The 18,365-nt window shown below is 46.0% G+C and overlaps 1 protein-coding gene across 1 annotated transcript in view; it reads right to left on the bottom strand.

The window, feature by feature from the left end:
* The window catches only part of zmat4a (zinc finger, matrin-type 4a), a 60,111-nt gene that overhangs the window by 29,970 nt on the left and 11,776 nt on the right, over positions 1-18,365 (bottom strand). Inside the window, exon 3 of the mRNA XM_062451550.1 lies at positions 10,621-10,710. Coding sequence (XP_062307534.1) covers positions 10,621-10,710 — 90 coding nt within the window. The remainder of the gene's footprint in view (positions 1-10,620; positions 10,711-18,365) is intronic.

Genomic DNA, 18,365 nt, shown 5'->3' on the forward strand with positions numbered 1-18,365 from the left:
GGAGAACTGACTCGGCCTGTCAGGACTAGACAGTACACATTTCACCGCTTTATTGCCCGTGACTGCGGCGCGTCTGGATTTGTGCGCGCGCGTTTTGCGTGCGTGCGTGTGCGGTCTCTGTTGTCCTCCGGTTAAAGAACATGGCAGGGGGAAGCCGACTGACGTGCACACTGTGACAAAAGACTCCGCTGTAAGGCACAGCCACACATTACATGACACCAAGCAAAACAAACAGAAGTCCAAACACAGGCGTGAGTGACAAGTAGCTGCCGCCAGGAGCCAGAGCTGGATGGATGGATTGAAGCATCCGTAATAGGGCACAATGCCCACACGGTTGACTTTTAGAAGGGAGACAGAGAAAAACACTTGATTTTGGCCAGTTCTTATATACTGCATGACTATAGACTATAGAAGGACAATGGACGGCTCCCTCTCTCCCTGTGTGTGTTCGTGTGCGTGTGTGTGTGTGTGTGTGTGTGTGCAGAAAGCAAGAACAAGGGTATGCCTGCGCACTACTGCACTGTGAGTCACTCTGTGACACACAGCACCACACATGCACACGCACACACACACACACACCACCCCTCCTCCCACGGTTGGTCCTGCCCTTCAGTGATTCTCTCTCTCTGTCTCTGTCACTCCTTGCCGTTTTCTCTTTAGGGTTCCACTTTCCACTTTCCCCCCCAACTGTTGTCAAGGTGAACACACACCAGCGGTGATTTTAGAATGTTACTTTATTTGTCTTTATGAATGAAAGCATTCCAAATGAGACGAAATAAACATATGGCACAAAAAGCATAATTTCACAGTTAATGACAATTGTAATTGTTCGAAATGTAACTAACTCCGACGAAGCAGGTTGAGGGAGTGGTACCCTGTATGTCAAACATTGTGTGGCCCTTTAAAAGAACATTAAAGGAAACTGTCATATGAATCGGTCTGTATATACAAAGCCCCATGCCAGCGAAATGTGCTGCCATTCGTAAATAATTATTTACGTTCCCCCCCAAAAAAGACCATGACTCATCAGAAAAGAAGAGATATAATCTTTACTATATTTCAGTGCGACGTATCGTTTGACGTCTCTGTAATCTCTCAAAAAGCAAAGTGGAGAAATGATTGGACTTGTGCATGGCCTGTAGTCTACTGCTTTGCTGCAGTGTGTTGCTGAGTGCGAGATACATTGCAGCTCTGTTGAACTCCTTATTCCCATTCATGTGAGGCATAATCAAATAATCTTTTTGATTTGCAAGCAGTAAATTCTCTTTGCTGTCAACGCCCAGCTGCACATTCTCATCTGGGATTTCACCGAGCAGCAGATCCAACTTGCCCAACTAGTGTTTGTGGCGTCTGAAAAATATATACGATATGCTTGGTTGGGTTGGGGCTGGGTTTTACTGGGTATGCTGTGTTGGGCTGTGTTGGGTATGGTATGGTTGGGTTGGGTTGGGTTGGGTTGGACTGGGCTGGGCTGGGTTGGGTATGGTCTGGCTGCCTCGCATCTGCCTCTGCCCGTCACATGTGAAACTCTTGAGGGGACAGGCCAGGGAACACACTCCTGCTTTAGCTTAGTTTCACTACAGACAAAGAGGAAACAGGGACCATCCAAGCACAAGGTTATACCACCCGCCAAAAGGAAAAGTTGATCTTAATATAGAGTGGGACAAGGTAGACTACGGCTGTCTGACAGGCAGTGGCATGACGAGCAGACGAGAGAAACATGGTGATCACTGCTGCTCTCGTCTCAATGCCAGCCAATATTTTAACCTTCGCCTCAGACAAATGCCAGCACCAATAACAGAGAGAGAGAGAGAGAGAGAGAGAGAGAGAGAGAGAGAGAGAGAGAGAGAGGGTCTGAGGCTCCATTTGACAAAATGCCAGTGCAAGACTTCAAGGACAATTACTGGGAAGCATTGATAACTGAGTTTGCTCAGGTAGAAAAAGGTAGAAAACGGTGCTCATGTAGAAAAAATGCCATATGTGGAATTGTTTACACTGATCCTTAGATGTACTTTCCACAGTATTTAAACTGTGAAATGTAATTGCTATTTCAACTCATTTCTACAAATGAATTAGGGGCCTAAGGACTTTTCTCTCATCTTCATCCAGATCTGGAACATACAAAGTAAGTAATTACTGACAGCACAATGACTCTTTAGCCAGCAGAGGAGGGACTGATTTCAGGGATTGTGAGTGGCTATGCCAGTGCTGTGAGATCTTAGCCAGAGAGACACCCTGCTGATCCCATAGCAAGTTTAATTAGCTCAAAATGGCGGCATGATGAAAATGAGTTATAACTGTTTGGGAAAGCTAATCAGACTAACGCTCGATGCATGGATGGAGATGGAGGGAGAGAGAACGAAGGCAATTCAGCTATAGCGTGTGTGATTAAGTCGAATGAATAAACTAAAATACAGACACACCTCTTAGTGTAAGGAAGGGTCAGGAGAGAGCCTTGTCTGAAACCACACCACGTTGGATTCCCAACAAAGTATTTCAGAATCTGGATAGAGAACTATTGATTGCACGACATTAGCAGAGAGTCAATAAACAGCTCAGTCCATACCGGATTATGAGACCATACTTCCCGTTTTTGAGGAATATAAGGCGCATATCTACAAAGAGCACCAGTGACTTTCACTGTTTAATACCAATCCCAGATTCAATGCTTTGAGGCATTTGTTCTCACACAGGCAGAGTGAAGTGAGAATAGCATCAACCATCCCTGATTATTCAAATCACTGGGGAAAGGTGAGGCGCTGTTCCTCTATGAGGTGTGGGGCGGCTAATACACTTCCTGTCTCCATAATGAACAAGGTGCAGCCACAATGTAGTCCTTCTCACTCAGTGGCATGCTGGGAAATTGGTCTGCCCAGCCATTTTAGCGTTTCCCTGGCTCCAGCTGTACGTTTGCAAATGGTTCATTACCCTAAGATAGACCTCTGGTTACTACCTCCAATTTCTCCCAGCGTACAGCTGCCACTGCAGGCCATTGAGCGCTTGTGAAATCATAAATCACCGTCTGATTACTGATATACCCCATCTCCAGACAAGATATAAAATTCAAGCCAGACAGAAAAGTAGAATAGGAGCCAGAAGAAACTTCCAACTCATATTTTATTTTGCTCTGACAGTTGGGTCTGGCTACCCTTCCATTCAAATAGATTTCCCTCCAACCAGAATCTGGTTGGGCCAATCAATGACCGTTTATCTGACATGGGGAGGGTTTAATGAGAGAACTGTAAAGAGGAGTGCCTTTGAGGCATTTTTGTAAACAACCAAGATTACATTTTGTTGTTCTGAATGATTGTATCTATTCAATTCTATCCAGTTGTGTCCAGAGGGTTTTTGGTGTGCGCCCATTGATAATTCCCCTTGGAAATTGAATAATAACTGAGATATTCCAGACTCATTTACATTTGCTAAAATGCAGAGGCGATTAGGTGGTGATTAGGGGCAGATGAGGCATATTTTTTTATCTGTTATAATTTATAGCATCTTACTTAATTGCATATCATTTGGTTTGGATTTTATTTCATGTTCATTAGTCCCTCCCTGCCTTGCTGTTTCAGACTGCGTTCTCCAAATCTGTGTCCGCAGTATGGAATGTGGGGCTAGCCCCTTTCTCATAATGCAATGTCTACATTGTACGCGGTAAAATATGAATATGCATGCTCAGACTATCGGTGTAATTAATGTCGATCACACAAATTTGGTGCCAAGTGGGGCTTGACAGCCTGTTGCCTCACTACAGCGTAATTTCATATTTCAGAGTTGATTGGCTAGCATATCTGGCTGTCTGGTGCCAACAGCAGTCAGCAATAAGAGCGCGATTGTCTTAGCTTCGCTCCTGCTAGTTTACTTGATAAAATGAATGAAGGGGGACTACATACTCAAGCACAGGTTTCAAAGCATTCATTTTATGGATAAACTGTAATTAAAGTGTCTTGGTGCCCTCCAGCCTTGGGATATTGTCATCACTTAAACTGCTGGTAAAAGTAACAGAGGGTTTAACTTGGTTAGAACTTGGTTTTAGAAGAAAAAGGTTAGGCTAGCATAAAAAAGAAGGCATGATAAGGTTGTTGTCATAACATTATAATAACAACCTTAACAGATACGGACACACTGACACAAATTAGCTTTCGTGCACTTTGTGGATGTCCCTGCGTGTACGAAAACACCTGGTGGAAGCAAGCCGCTCTGTTGTTAAAACTGTTTTGTGTGAAAAAAGCATATCAGTAGCAAGAGAGTATTGTAGCTTCACTGGTATGTGGTCCATCTTTCGAAGAGGTTTGTGCCCCACCAATTTTTTTACATACAAAAACACCACAGATAAAATGAGTCTTTTGGAAAAATCTTAGCAACCGAACTTTTATTTCCTGAGCCAAGACACATTCTCAGGTTGTGGCACCTTGCCTTCCTGAGAAGCGAATGTCACGCCATAACAAACAGTGAAGAAGAATAAGCCTCCCAGCTGAGCAAGTTGTTAACACAGACAGGGCACCATCACGTTGAGGGTTTGAGTAGACTCTGCAACAACATCCACCAGAGCTCCACAGCACTCTGCCTCATTCTCCTGACCTCACCTGCACTGGGCCTCACTCTCCTGACCTCACCTGCACTGGGCCTCACTCTCCTGACCTCACCTGCACTGGGCCTCACTCCTGACGTCACCTGCACTGGGCCTCACTCTCCTGACCTCACCTGCACTGGGCCTCACTCTCCTGACCTCACCTGCACTGGGCCTCACTCCTGACCTCACCTGCACTGGGCCTCACTCTCCTGACCTCACCTGCACTGGGCCTCACTCTCCTGACCTCACCTGCACTGGGCCTCACTCTCCTGACCTCACCTGCACTGGGCCTCATTCTCCAGACCTTGTCAGCAGGCCTCAGCAATCTTGTTCCTTCTAGAATGGCTTATACAAACCATCTACCATCTCATTAAGGTGAGGGTGTTTCTAACCAGGATATGTATCAGATTGTTTAAAAAGAAGACATTCTTTTATTAGTCATCCTTGTGCATTTGTCTTTGTTGAAATCTATTAAAGTGTAGAGGCTGTTAGAGGCTCCGGTGGTGAGGGAGGCTGTTACAGACTGAGGTGGCGGTTGATAGAGACTGAGCTGGAGAAAGAAGCTGTTAGAGGTGGGCTGAGGTGGAGGCTGTTAGAGGCTTTACAGGCTGAGGTGAAAAGGGAAGCAATTCGAGGCTGTTTGGGTGAGTGGCGTGCCTCTGATCTCCAGAAGAAGGCCGTGCATATGTGCTTTCCCTCTCCCCGGCCTGCTACAGATTGAGAGATGTGCAATCTGCTGGGCGTTGCTGAAGGAAGCGTTTACCCGACCAAGCGTGAGACTGCAGTCACTTCTGGTTCAGTCAAGGCAGCATTGCACACCTGTGCCATCAGCAATCACGGGACTCCTGTCTGTCTCTTCTCACGGCTTGGAATTTTAGGCAAACCAAATGAGGACCCAAATGAAATGCCGGCTTCTTCAAGCCACGCACAACGTTTGCGCATGAGCACACACTCGCATACAATGTTGCTGTTTACCCCCAGGGTGAGTGATGTGGGGATACTGGGTGAGCACAGGAACTCATTATGCACACATGCAGCCATGCCCCTGGACATGCCAACACAGACCAGCAGATGCCATCCTGAGTAGGCGTCAACCCTAGGCAGAGGTCGTGACCCCTCGTGTGGCACTGCCAACCACGGCCATCCGCCAGGCCACTCAGCACGGCGGCGAGCAGGCGAGCCGGGAAGCACGGAGCGAGACGCTTCCGAACTCGTTCTTTGTTAGAATCCTCACAGGACGGTGGCTTGACGGTCATCCAGGTGATACCTCACAGAGACGAGCACTATTGGCGACGGCTCCGACGACGTGAAACAGCTCCAAGCAAAGCAGCTGCGGACATCTACTATCCTCGTACAGGTGGGGGGGGGGGGGGGGAGGAGGAGAAGGGGAGGAGGGCAAGATGAGAGGAGGGTGAGTGTGCAGAGGAGGCGAGAAGGCGGGGGGAGGGGAGGCATGGAGGAGGAGACGGGCGCCGTCAAAGGAGGGGAGGAGTGAAGGAGAGGAGAACAGGGGAGGAGGACGCGGGCGCCGCCCTGCTGTGCTCCTGACCCGTTCCCTTTGGACGGGAGGAGACACGGGATGACTGCTGTCTCCTTGTGTAGACGGAATCCTAGGGGAGAGGGCAGGGCAGGGGAGAGTGCGGGGAGGGGAGGGGGGGGGGCTCAGCATGCTCCAGAGCTCCCTGCCCAGACTACAGACAGACTCACTGCTGCTCCTTTCCATGAGTGTCCCAGCTAGGCTTTCATCCAGTTAGCGAGCTGCTCGGAATACCCAGACAACTCTTTCTTCTCTGACGGCTCGTAAACATCAGACATAGAGATGTGCCCATTTTTTTTAGCGCTTGATGCGGCGGCCCTGCACGGCTCTTCTCACGTATATGTGTATATTTCGAAGCAGATGTGTTGTTCGTGTTGTTTGACAGCCAGAGTACATGGCCAGGCTTTTGGTTATGACTCTACACCCCCCCCCCCCTTCAACCCCCTCAAAGGTTACCGCGGCGACTGCGGTTAGCTGCGTGGAGTTGTCAGCTGAGATCAGTTCAGCCAGGTCCAGACAGGGCCGTGCTGGGTACCAGGCTCTTCAGGCCCCCAGGGGGCCCCCGCCGGACTATTTTTAGACGTCACCACCTCAGAGCCATGCAGCAGCCACAGTCCTCGTCGCCTCACATCTGTTTATCACTGTCCCTCACCGCTCTGATCTGGAGGGATGTGTCCTTTTGGGGAGTGCAAGAAAGGTCAGGGTTTAAAAATCCGTTTGTGGCACTTAGCTCTCTCTCTCTGTGTTTTTCTCACTCTATCTTTGTCTCTGTCTCACACACACAGCCCCTATCTCACCCCTTGCTTCTTCTCTGCCGCTCTCCTCTCTCCTTTCTCTCCTCCCCTCTCTCTCCTTTCTCTCCTCCCCTCTCTCTCCTTTCTCTCCTCCCCTCTCTCTCTTTTCTCTCCTCCCCTCTCTCTCCTAGACTAGAGAGCACCAACGGTTGATTTTAATCCTGCTAATTAAAAAGGAGTAAGGCTCGGAGCTCTCCTGTCTGTCCTAAAGTTCCCCCCGGTTGCTAATTGTATCCTTTTTACTGATTTATACTGAGGTTTACAGGGCCCAGGGCAGGGGGAGAGTTTAACTGTCCTTCAGAGGTCCATGTAGTTATTAGTAACCAATGGCACTTGCTGAATTGGTGCAAAACAGATGGACATAAGAGCTCTATGCTTATTGGGTGCTGCCTTTTTTCCATAGCAACTCGTTAGAAACAGTGCCAGCAATGACTTTCGCACACTGAATACTAATGGCTAGGACTAAAAGGAGAGGAGGGTTAAGTGGGACAAATTTTGAGGGCAACTTGTTTATCTGTTATTTCTTCCCAATACACTGCTTCACTGCTTGGACATGGTGAATAATTATGTCTCCAGCTTTAGAGCAGATTTGAGTTGTGGGTTGAGCGGTTGAAACGCCTGCATTATGGATTCACAACCTGAAGCCCTCCCACAGGAAAGACCAAGCATCACAGCTCTCAACTAAAGAATGTCCCTTTCAAAAGAAAACAAAGGAGAACGAGGAACAGATCCAACAGAACCAACACAATAGAATCATTCGGAATGAATTGCTCTTTGGAATTGAATCGCGAAATGACGTCTCACACTTCATTCACAGGTACTGTGTGTAAAATGAAATATTCATATATTCCTCCTTAGTATATGTCAGAGCTGTTGCATTTCATCCTTCAGATCTAAAAGGGAATGAAAGAACATTTAATTATCTGGCTCGGCTACTTCTGACTGATTGAGTGTTGATATCAGACGAATCTGAAACCTTGTCTAAGAGGGGGGGGAGGGAAAGAGGAAGAGAGAGAGAGAGAAAAGGGAGGGGGGAGAGACAAAGAGAAAAACAGAGAGAGAGATAGAGAGAGAGACACCAAGACAGAGAGAAACAGATCCAGAGAGAGGGAGAGATACAGCAAAGCTTCTTCATCCCAACTTTCATTATCTCGCCTAGCGTCTTACGTTTGATTTTCAGTTGCTTAGTGACAACGGATTTGGTGGATGTGCACATCTCCCCTCCTCTGTATGTGGTGATGTCCCTCAGCTCACGTCTTCCCCACCATATGAACCTGTCTTCCCCTTAAATGACCTGCTCCGTCTTAACTGGATAATATCCAGATACAACTATTTGGACCACCTCAAATGTTGCTGCGTCATCTACCTACACACGTCACCATTGGATCCACCAATGTTTCTCAAAGAAGATCTTTGTAATGGAGACAATTCTCTGGAGAAAAAAAAACGCTATTGTTCAGACACCCCGCCCGGCCAAATGGCCAGTGTTAAAGTGGTTGACAGAAGGCATCAGCCTCTCCTCCCATGGATGTGCAGTGAGAGCTCGACCAGCATAGTTTTACGCTTGGCTGTGTTGCTCAGCCATGCTGCCTGATTCTGTCCAGACACGAAGTCTGAAACCACCAAACACTAGCTTCTCTTATCAAGTGACCAATGATATAGCTTTCTTCTGGTAACACTGGGATGCATGCGGATGACACCGATTCCAGCTGACTGCTATACACACACACACACACACACGTGCACACACATGCACATGCACACGCCCACACTCCCACACACACACACACGCGCTAGCAGAGAGCTTTGATCTTGAAAGCAGATGAAAAGGTAACATAGAACTGAAGAGATGAAGGGAAAAAAAGACGTCTCTACCTCCAGCATATCCCTTTTCTTCCTGTTTTGGAAAGGGTTTATTTAGCAGTTTGAAATGTTGGAGTAGTAGTCAACAAATAGGGAACATATACATCTTCCTATTGTGGACGGCACGGCTGATAATAATTGATATTGGATAAAAACACATTTTTCCATGTGTTTATGTGAATATGGTATGTAGTCATCTATGAGACTTGGTCGAGAACAACAGGTCAAATGTCAGAGATTTGACAGACAGAGCGATACAGACATACAGGTAGAGACAAAGAGATCCAGAAAGACAGACACAGAGAGAGAGACAGAGAGAGAGAGAGACAGAGAGACAGAGAGAGACAGAGAGACAGAGAGACAGAGAGACAGAGAGACAGAGAGAGAGAGAGAGAGAGAGAGAGAGAGAGAGAGAGAGAGAGAGAGAGAGAGAGAGAGAGAGAGAGAGAGAGAGAGAGAGAGAGATCCAGACAGAGTGCTCCGTCCCCTGATGAGTTTTTATCTGGTCCAGAGGCAGACATTCCCAGGCTGATGGCAGATCAGACTCACAGTAATCACAGCTGAGACCTCCAGTCTCAGCACCGATCTGCAGAGTAACACTCGACACACACGCTACCCACAGCACACACTACACACACCACACACTCTACACACTCCACACACTTAACTTACTCCACACACTCCACACCAAACACACACATGACATATTCCACACACTCTACAAACTGCACTCTTGCTGCACATCTAAAAAATCTCATCTCCCATCCCCAGACGCCCATTGAATGATACAGTAGGCGTCTGCAGCAAAGTCAGTTGAAAAGATTTCACAATAAAACACGAGGTGACAATGCCATGCACAATGCATGTACATTGCTTTGAAATGTACAGCACAACCTACTCTATCCTCATACATATGTAAAAGCTTTCTTGAGCCTTAGTGTTGGTTCACCATGTTTCCATCAAAACAAGGGCAGTCTGTGCTGTGTACAACCACCATTATCCATCTCCCCTTGTCCCTGCAAGGTGAAAGCTCAGAAACACACCCATCACTGTCCACACATGTATCCACCAGGGGCTGACAGCAGGACATAATCGCTGCTGTCAAAATTCAATGTTCAATGTAGTCCAGATTAACATGTGTGTGTATGTGTGTGTGTGTGTGTGTGTGTGTGGGGGGGGGGGGGGGGTTCAATAGATTGAAAGCAGCTCTGGCAACCGCAGACTGTTCCATTGTTACTCCCCCGTTCAGCCAAGCAGAGATGCTGTTTATCTATTCACCATTCTGACAGAGGCGAAGAGGGTCAAGACATGAGGGCAGGAATCAATACTGGGAAAGTCCATTAAGACTGTAGTGGTTGAGTGAACAGCTGAGAGAAGAGTGTGTGTATTTGTGTGTGTGTGTGCGTGTGTGTGAATGTGCATGTGCATGCTTGAGTTTGTCTGCCTGTGAGTATGAAGCCAAGCAATTTTCTAATGATTTTCTCACTGTAATTCACAGTTGAGGGACTGTGTGCGGTAGGCCTGTGTGTGTGCAGCGTATGTGTGGCATGTGTGCGGTTTGTGTTTGGTGGGTGCGTAGTGTGTGTGGGGGTCGTGTGTGGTGTGTGTGTGTGTGTATGGTGTGTGTGTGGAGCGTGTGTGTGGTGTGTGTATGGTGTGTGTGCGCGGTGTGTGTTGGGTGTGTGTGTGTATGGTGTGTGGTGTGTGTGTGTGGTGTGTGTGTGTGTGTGTGTATGGTGTGTGGAGCGTGTGTGTGGTGTGTGTGTGTGGTGTGTGTATGGTGTGTGTGCGCGGTGTGTGTTGGGTGTGTGTGTGCATGGTGTGTGGTGTGTGTGTGGGGTGTGTATACTCACATTGTCTGTTCTGAGCTTCTTAGCTGGACAGCCCCCATCTCTGGGATGTAGCATGTAGTACAGACGCACTTTGTTTGCATGTTTCCGACTCTGAAAATACAAATGAACAATTGTTACAAAGAACTTCCTTGCAGTATTTCTCCAATAACAATAACTGATGGAGCTCAGCTGAAATGATATAGACGCACAACATAATTAGATTTCATTGACATATTGATTGACATTCATAGCTTAGGGTCACCACGGTTATCGGGTACATCTGCATTATAGCAAGGTACCGCTCGATCGACTGGAAAAGCAATGATGGAAAACAGTGAAATCCACAGCACATGGATACCACTGAATATCCTGGGTAATTAGTGCAGCTTCCATTGACGAGGCACGGAGAGTCCCTCATCGCAAGTCGATTGATTCCTTCGCTTTGACAGCAGACAGTCCATTGGGGTGGGGGATGACTGTCGATCGACCCCCTCACACACCCAGCACCCACACCACCTCTGACTCTGCAGAGACATGGATGTGTACCTAAATTAAAAGGAGGAGGTGAGGTGAGGTGGGGGGGCTGGTTTCATTGACTGAGAGGGACTGAGAGTCACTGAAGGAGATCCTATTGAAAACCTTTCATTACATCTCAAACGATGAATAGAGAAAGACAAAAAGGGAGAGAGAGAGAGAGAGAGAGAGAGAGAGATAGAAGAGGGCGCGAAGAACAGAAAGGGAAAAGGAGACAGCGAAAAAGAGAGTTGGAGATTGACAGCCTTTCCGTTTGACAGCCTTTTTCTGGGAGATTCACAGCAGCGAGGTGTGAGAACACACGACACCACAAGCTTTTCAAATGGCTTCCTGTCAACTTGGACGGCGCCAGATAAATCTATTTGTCTTGTCTCTCCCGATTCCGGCGGAGGATATTGCATCCTGAGTCTATTTCGATGAGAAAGGCTTCATCAGGAAGATCCTCTTATCTCACGTCAGAACAAATAGCCCAGAACTATAATTTAGTGGAAACTTAGTTACCACTGACCTGAGTTGACTTTTATAGGAATCTCCTTTGGACACAATAAGACATTGTCAAACAGCGGAGCGGTTAGATGCAATATGTAGGCTCTGCCTGTAGCCATGTGCAGTTGCTCCATAGCTGGGGGTAATTTAAGGCACCATGTCTCGGGGTGGGGGGGGGGGTGACCCACTTAAGACAGTCAACCCATAGCAGGAACAGACCTAAAACCAGATCATAAAGGCAGCCTTTCATTAAGTCAGTGGGTGAACACACTGTGGGTGGTGGACTGGTGCATGCCTTTGGACTCACACCAGTCGACCAGTTGTATTCTACAAGCCTCCACCAGTTTAAGACTGGGACCAACACATGGTATTACACTACTGATGGCATTTCTGTCTGTGCTTCTGCCTGCCTACCTGTCCGCCTGCCTGTCTGTCTGCCTACCCGTCTGCCTGTCTGCTGACCGTCTGTCAATGTATCAATCCCTCCGTGTGTCTGTTCATCTGTGTGTCCATATAAAAGTGTATGTTTCAGATGGTGACTGGAGAAGGGAGATATAAATAAACCAGGGAGTAGAACAGGATGTCTCCCTGGTGTGTCTTGTTTTTACAATCATGCCTCCAAATGCACGCTTGACATGATCAGCGCTGAGGAAAAATCCATATTGCATTATCAGCACATGGGTGAGTTGATCAAAGTTCCCATCGGTCTGTTGTGGTGTGGCCCAGGACTGTCTCTGGGCCTGAGGGGATGAGTTCAGAGTGGGATGAGCACAGAAGGGACGAGCATTGAGGCTCCGGAGTTGCCCTGAGACAACCCTGCTCTATGCTACAGGGAAGAGATTCTTCACTTCACAAACCAGGGGTTTGTATGGCGGCTCAGGCTTTACGTAGCAACAAACAAAATCACACAAGCAGCAGCAATTTTGATAAAGTTTTACAAAAAAGGCAATGAAAAAGTCTGTGTTTACATTTACATTACATTACTTTTTGATGTGTATATTTGAATCATTTGGATTTACATGAATAGGAATATATGAATATATATATACGTGAATTCATATGAATAGGTATTCAACTGATGTACAGTAGGTATTCAACTGATGTACAGTAGGTATTCAACTGATGTACAGTAGGTATTCTGATGTACAGTAGGTATTCTGATGTACAGTAGGTATTCTGATGTACAGTAGGTATTCTGATGTACAGTAGGTGTTCTGATGTACAGTAGGTATTCTGATGTACAGTAGGTATTCTGATGTACAGTAGGTGTTCTGATGTACAGTAGGTGTTCTGATGTACAGTAGGTGTTCTGATGTACAGTAGGTATTCTGATGTACAGTAGGTATTCTGAAGGTATTCTTCTATTTAGCTCATCAGCCCAGGGACAACTCAGACCTTCAGTACATATCCATACTGCTCGTTCATAGCCTAGAACCAATTAGTGACATCAAAGAGCCATCTTACTCAACTGTCTGCCTGCTGCTGTGACAGTTACATAATGCCATGTCATGGCAGAGCTACAGTGCCCGTCTATCTCCCTGTCACCAATTGAAGCCATTTACATGAGCAAACTCTTAAGTGTGCAGTGCTGTGCTCTTTCCTATGTTGTCGTTGCGCTGATACGGACTGGACAAGTGGGCCTACTGGGCTTTGAGCCTTCTAGGTTCTTTCCAATTACGTAAAGTCAGACAAAGCAGGCCTGACATCAAGTAGGGCAGGTGGGCTCTGGAGACAGTCGGGACAGGGGGTGGGGCGAAGCGGGGTGAGGTGGAGGTGTGAGGCTGTCACTTTGTTGTACTCTGAAGAGGCTTTTAAGTGTTTATCATCCAGTCATGCGCCCATGTGACCAGTGATCCAGAGACCATGTGATCTCAGAGAAACATCATTCATTTGCATGACATACACCAGGCGGAATCAGGGCGTATGAGCATAGGGCTGCTTGTCTGTATTATGTGTGGGAATGAATCAGGGTTTGACATTTCCAGAGGACTGACTTTGTGAAAACGGTGTTCTAGCTAACTTTCTCAATCGAATAGCATACAGAGTGTATGCAGGAATACGGCCAACAGCATGCACAGTGAACCAGTGAATCTGACTAATATCTTCTAGCACATATAGCATGTAATTGCGCCAATGTCCCATTGATTCCCAGTAATAGGCTGTTTCCGAGCACACACAGATCATTGTGTGGAAACTAATCCCCAGAACAGCACATCATCAGCCACTTGGCAAATAACATCCTTAGGTTACTCATTTGTATAGTTGGCAAAAAGATTGTTTTCTGACCTTTTCCGAAAAGGTAATATTCAAATAATTCGATTTCCTTGCATTTGCTTCATAGAGCTGTGTCTGTGTGTGTATGCCTGTGTTTGCCCTGTATGTGTGTGTGTGTGTGTGTATGTGTATGCATGCAAGTTTATAAGCAGTTAAGCAGCTGTGTGTGTGTGTATGTGTGTGATGGATTAATCAGACACCATGCAGTCCCAGCTGTTCGCAAAGCGGACATCAGCGGAGAGCGCCGTCGTCCCACATAAAGCTGCTGTGAAGCAGCGGAGGACTAATTGATGCGACTGCAGACGTTAGCAGGCACGCTGCACTCAGTGTGGGCGAGTGACACCCATAAGCACAACCTGCAGGCTCCCTCTAATTGGGCCCCAGGCAGCCATTTTGTAAACACCTCACCACTCCGTTCTGGTTCTTCTCATCTTGTGTCTGTCATGGATGACTCTTGCCTGACCACCTCATTAAATCAAAGACGCTTTTAGTTAGGCCACATTTGGGACTGCAATCTCTTAAATGACAAGGAGGAGTCTGTACCAGGATGTCGAGATGCTGTATTGTAGACGAGTGGACAAAATCAGCTCAGACTGAACATGTGACATTCATCTGTTGACATACAGTACATTTGAGTTAGGAATATCTCAATGTCATCGAGAGAATGTATTCTCAGTTTGATGCCTCAGACAAATCATCTTGTCGTGTGAACATTTTTGTCTTTATATAATCTGTCTTTGCAGCTAAAACCTACCCCGACTGTGACAGACCCCCGGAACCAAGTTGGCTTCTCAAGGAGCAGCCAAGGCCCACTTAACCAGTGAATTGTTCAGTCGGTAGATCACTAGACAACTGACGATGTGCTCCTCCTAACACTTGGCAGCATGCTGTCAAAAACTAGGCCAAGCGGTTCATTCTCAAAACTCCCACTAACAAACCCACTTTCTGACGCGAGTTTACCCCCTCAAAGATAAGAGGAAGACACTCTCAATCTGCAATCACATCCTACATTAGAGGAGAGGAAGAACAACTGTACATTGATGGTGTTTCATCTGCAACAGGCAACATAATGCGGATGTGTTTACTTGTACTTGGATCTGAGCCTTATTTTGGTTGTGCTGGCACAAACTGAAGGCATTACCCAACAATGCGGAAAAATAAGTATATCACACAACCAGAAATACCACTGTAAGAACAATAGACATAATAGACACACGTGCCTTTGAACAAGAAACACTTTGAACTTTGTGTGTTTTGAATCTGTCTGCCTTCCTGATTGCAATGCCTGCCTGCCTGTCTGTCTGCCTACCTTTTTGTCTGTCGCTCCACGTCTAATCATTATCTGAGCCTGAAGTATAGCATTAACATCAGTTACCAGGAAGTGAAACCAGACCAGGAAGTGAAAGCGATGTGGAAGTTAATGGCTAGCTACCGTTGGACGTTGGGGAAATAACTGAGCAGGGTCTCAAACCACTGAGGGATAAAGATCTAAAACTCTCAGCACTAAAATTCTGCACACACCTTGGAGAGTTCCCAACAGACCTTCCCACCATGCCATGGGATTTCTCAAATATTCATTTTTTCCCTTCCTGACAGCTCATATATTATACCTTGTTCCTGGACCCCACAACTTCAAAAGTATTTTTTTTTATAGCTCATTTTCAGTAAGTGATTTGTTTGTAAGCGATTGCCTTTGGGGTTTTCCTCAAGTTTTATCTGCAGAGAAAAAAGCAAGAATAGTTGAACACATTGGAGAATGCCATCGTATTTCACTCTTTATTCCTCCAAAATAAAACTCCCATTACTTGATTAAAACCCAGAAAGTTTTAAAGGTGTTCAAATCTAATTAAGAATTCGTCGGCATTCCGCATTGATGGATAGCACACAATTGTATGTCATTCATATCTCAGGAAATTGCACCCAGGGAAGAAAGCCAGTTTCAAAAATCACCCAAAGATGAAATTCAGAGGTTTATAATCCAGCTCTCTCCCTCTCTGCCATGTGTGTGATAGAGCTTACTCACATGGGGTTTGATTTCATCATACATTAACACTAACATGACATTATTATGATTTATATTATATATATATATATATATATATATTATATAAATATATATTATTATTATATTATTATTATTATGAGCAGAATTTCAGCCCAAGCTGAATTCAGGAAATAATTCAGCATTGAGTTCAAATCAGTTCTTGTTGTATGTAAGCGGAAAGTACAAACTCCAGTTTATAATCCCTTATTAACGTGTGCGTATGAGACAAATGAAAAGGCCATTTTGAAGGCATTCAAAACCATATCCTCAAGTGAAATACATGACATTGTGAGAGAGAATTGTATTGGGACACAGAGATGTTAGTGTTGGGGTAACAACGGTTCTCATGTCTGTTCAAGTTCACATGTATAGTGTTATCTTCACATTAAGAGGATTATATTCAGTTTATTGACCAAAACTTGCAGTGGGAACCTTTCCTCTCAAAAGTAATTGCACCCAATGAGAGACAAAGTTTCCCTCATGACAACATGGTTGAGAGCATCTTCTTCTGTTTGTCCATCATTAGCACACATCAGAGAGACAGAAGCACCCCTTAGGAGACTAATCACTTATAATGTTAGTGTCTCCAAAGGCCTTCTAAATTAGATAAGAATTGCGTGACGTTCCTCATGGCATGAATGCCGCTGATACACTAAAGACCCAATCATCTGGGCACCAATCAACATATCAGCCCTCTCAATTATACGTTACTGGGGTAAAAAGGACTCTGAGCGCCAATTTCATTCATTACATTGTCAGCATAAAAAGAGCCTAATATTTCCACCCATTAACTCCAGAGTCTAATGGAACCCACAGAGTTTCTGATTGATAGCCATTTTGCATGCATCACATCCTTACATACAGCACAGGCTACAACATCTCTGATGGCCAATCTGATCTAGTGCAACAATTAGAGGATATCACTGGTGTAATGATACATGAGATGTAATTAAAGGGGATGTGGGGATCTAGATTCCCTTCTGCATCTGACCGACACACGCCTGCCCTGACACTGCCACCAACAGTTAGGGCTAACCCTAACCCTAACCAAATGAGGCTTCAAGGGAACACATGCCACCGTGGGCTATTCACCTCTCAGAATAAACTGTCAATTTTCTGAATTGTTTATTTTGTCATTGTATTGTATTACAGTCACAACCCAGCAGAACGGTTCCAGTGTAATTGTTCATTATTCAGTGTTTATCTGGTTATTTCAAATACGGACTGATTGAATCAGCATTGATAGCTTCATATTATCTGGAGTTCTATCATGTACATACATAATGAAAGGCATCTATACTGAGCCAAGTATACAACGGTATTCCACCATGGGCTTCTCTTATCCCCTGCCCCCAGAACCCACAATCAATAGTGAAAGGTCAGGCAGAGTTGGCATTAGAAATGCAAATGAGCTCGCCGATAAACAGCATGTCTTAACTTGGCTATGTTCTAGCCAAGTTAGAAGTCCTGGGGAGAAAAGTATGTCCACAAAGAGCCTCCGTAGATGGGGCTGTGTTCAAGTCACCTGCAGGTTGTATGAGCGAGCGCTGTACGAATATTTCCAACACAGGCCACAGAGAGCTGTAGCTGCTGGTAAATTCGATGAACAAACGGAGATCAAATGGACATTTAGGTTCAGAGACTGAAGCCGAATCAGCATTCCACGGACCAGCCGGCTCCACTCTTGCTGTCCGTAGAGAGCCTAGATTCGGGGATAATACGATAAGACATACGGAACATCAGATTGTCTCTAATTGGCCTTATTTGACACTCACCCCCTGTGACAAGGTGAGGTCTCAGGGGGCGGCAAGCTCAAGGACAGAGAAAGGCCACCGCAGTAACCATCTAGGGCTGCGTTTCCCGATAACGATGGATCGTAGCAACGATCGAGCAAAATAACGAAACCATCAATATTTCTTACGTGCGTTTCCCAAACATGCTCGTAAGGAGTAGGCTAATCTATGAGCTTTCAAGAGCATTTTTAAGAGACACTTTAGCTACGGTGTCTTTGGGAACGGCCCGTAAAACTAAGAATCGTCGTACGATGGATTCTACGATCAACTTAGGCTTACGAAGCTTTCGGGAAACGCAGCCTAAGGCCTTGACAGTCATACCCAACATGTCTACGGCATGGTAGGAAGGCTTTAGGGCTGATGATATCGCCGGGACCAAGTGTAGACATTCAGCCCTCTGGTCTCTCCTCTCAATCTCTCCCTTCTTCATGCATATTTACGAGCCAGGAGAAGGCTGAACGTGGGAATCCAGTGAACAAAACCTACAGGCCGAGGGCGAGGAAGCAGCGCCGTGTTCGCTGCGAGGAGAGAAAGACAATAGGAGCTAACGCGCAGGGAGGAAAGTCTATATGCGTGTAGAGTGGGAGGGTAAACGTGTGAAGCCCAAAATCTCGACAGGGTTTGGTTCGATATGG

The sequence above is a fragment of the Osmerus eperlanus genome, chromosome 25, assembly GCF_963692335.1.
Source record: "Osmerus eperlanus chromosome 25, fOsmEpe2.1, whole genome shotgun sequence".
Lineage (NCBI taxonomy): Eukaryota > Metazoa > Chordata > Actinopteri > Osmeriformes > Osmeridae > Osmerus > Osmerus eperlanus.